The sequence below is a fragment of the Henckelia pumila genome, chromosome 4 (genome assembly GCF_033568475.1).
Source record: "Henckelia pumila isolate YLH828 chromosome 4, ASM3356847v2, whole genome shotgun sequence".
Lineage (NCBI taxonomy): Eukaryota > Viridiplantae > Streptophyta > Magnoliopsida > Lamiales > Gesneriaceae > Henckelia > Henckelia pumila.
In genome coordinates, this window is record NC_133123.1 from 142,213,490 (window position 1) to 142,215,697 (window position 2,208).

Below are 2,208 nucleotides of genomic sequence, written 5' to 3' on the forward strand. Positions count from 1 at the left end.
ATCCGTAGCTGGTAGTATCCTTGCTTCAGGTCCATTTTTGAATAAATTTGGGATCCTTGTAATACATCAAATAGTTCATCAATTCGGGGTAGCGGATACTTATTCTTTATGGTGACATGGTTTAGTTTTCGATAATCGATGCACATCCTGAGAGTGCCATCTTTCTTTTTTACAAACAATACTGGGGCTCCCCAGGGCGAAGAGCTTGGTCGGATATAACCTTTCTCAAAAAGTTCTTGTAATTGAATTTTTAATTCCTTTAGCTCTGCAGGTGCCATTCGATATGGAGCCTTAGACCTGGGCCTTGCTTCGGGGGTTATTCAATGGTAAACTCGATTTCTCTGTGAGGGGGTAGAGAGTTAATCTCTTCTGGAAAGACTTCAGAAAAGTCTTGCACAATGGGAATTTCAGATACCCTTAGTTGATCTTTTGGCTTGTTGAAAAGGTATGCCAGAAATCCTTGTCCTCCTTTTTTAATAATAGAATGTGCTTCTAAAGCAGATATAAAGGCGTTGCTAAAAGACTTGTTATTATGATTCCCAGACATGGCTTCTCCTGAATCATTAAGTTTGATCTCCTTTGTATAACAGTTCAACAGAGCTTGGTGTCTAAACAGCCAGTCCATCCCTAAAATGATATCATATCCTTGTATAGGGAGCTCAACTAAATCAACATAAAATATTTTTTTATTAATTTCCAGGGGGCAATCCTTGTAAAGGACATCACTGGAAATCTTGTTTCCCATTGGTGAACTTACTTCCAAGAAGTATGGTAGTTTACTAGATATGAGATTTAGATTGCACAAAAAAGTACTGGAAACAAAAGAGTGAGTTGCTCCTGGATCAAATAGGGCTTTCCCGACCTTTGATAATAGGAAAAACTTACCTTCTACCACAGCAGTGGGGTCAACTTCTTCATCTTTTCCCATGAGTGCATATGCTCTTGCTGGGATCTTAGTTTTTGGAGCTGAAGAAGTTTGTTGGGATCTTTTCGGGAATTCTTGAATGCGGTGTTGCTCACTTCCACAGACCAAACATTTCCCATTTTTCCTCCAGCACTTATCTTCATTGTGATTAGGTAGCCCACAGTATCCACATTTTTGGTTGTTGTGATCTTCCTGAAAATTTTGTCTTCTAGGTCCCCCATTCTTGTCAGGTTGAAATTCCCTTTCAAATTTTCTTTTCTTCTGATTGTTTTCTGTGAAATTGGAAGTTTTGGTTTTCTTTTCCGTTTCTTCTCTTTTGAGGAGCGTTTTCATTTCGGCTTCCACTCGTAGGGCTTGATTGACCGTGATATTATAGTTAGTAGCCTCCGTTGACAGAGTTGACCAGCGAATTTCTAGGTTTAGTCCTTGAACGAATTTCCTTGTCTTCCTTAGTTCATCTTCCATGAAGTGTGGGGCATAGTGGATCAATCGATGGAACTCAGCTTCGTATTGGGCTACTGTCATTGACCCTTGAACTAGATCCATAAATTCCCTATCTCGAGTGTTTTGAACTACTTGAGGGATATATTTATCCTTAAATTCTTGTGTGAAGTTATCCCAAGTTCTTGGCGTCTTATTTCTACTCCATTGGTGATCTATGACTCTCCACCAGTCATAAGCAGCATCTTCGAATTGATAAGTTGCTAGATTTATCTTCTGTTCATCTGAGTAATTGTGAACAGAGAATATTTTCCGAATTTTTGTCATCCATGACTCTGCTTGCGTAGCATCCGGAGTTCCCAGGAATTTTGGGGGGTTGTAACGAAGAAAACGTTCAAAGGTCCGGTCACCCACATCAGGGTTCCTAGGTGATTGCTGGCAATAGTGAAAGAATTTTTTCATCATTTCGATCATAAGGAGTGGGTTAGGCTCTTCTGGTGGCTGATTTGTAGCATCTCTAGTATTTTGTGGTTGATTGTCTTGGTCATCTGGTTTTCCTTGATTCCCTTGGTTTTCTTCTTGTAAACTTTCACTTGAGGATGCCATGTTACTACCTTCAGATATAGAGACTTGTGATATGCATAGAAGGTTATAATTTAAAAGTTAGAACAAGTAAACATAAAATAGTCATTCATTGAAGAGAAAATTGATGACTAATAACAACTATTTAGTCACACCATATTGCAAAAGTTAGGATACAGACAAATTTTCCTAATAATATATAATGATACTATTATTCCCTTCCGTAACAACAAAATGGCAAGGGATCACAGTAAAGCAAC

At 38.6% G+C, this 2,208-nt stretch overlaps 1 protein-coding gene across 1 annotated transcript; it reads right to left on the bottom strand.

Annotated features, from left to right (window-relative positions):
• Window positions 1-316: 316 nt before the first annotated feature.
• Window positions 317-1,972, bottom strand: LOC140861929 (uncharacterized). Its single transcript, XM_073264930.1, has one exon. The coding sequence runs from the start codon at window positions 1,970-1,972 to the stop codon at window positions 317-319; it is 1,656 nt and encodes a 551-aa protein (XP_073121031.1).
• Window positions 1,973-2,208: the final 236 nt, after the last annotated feature.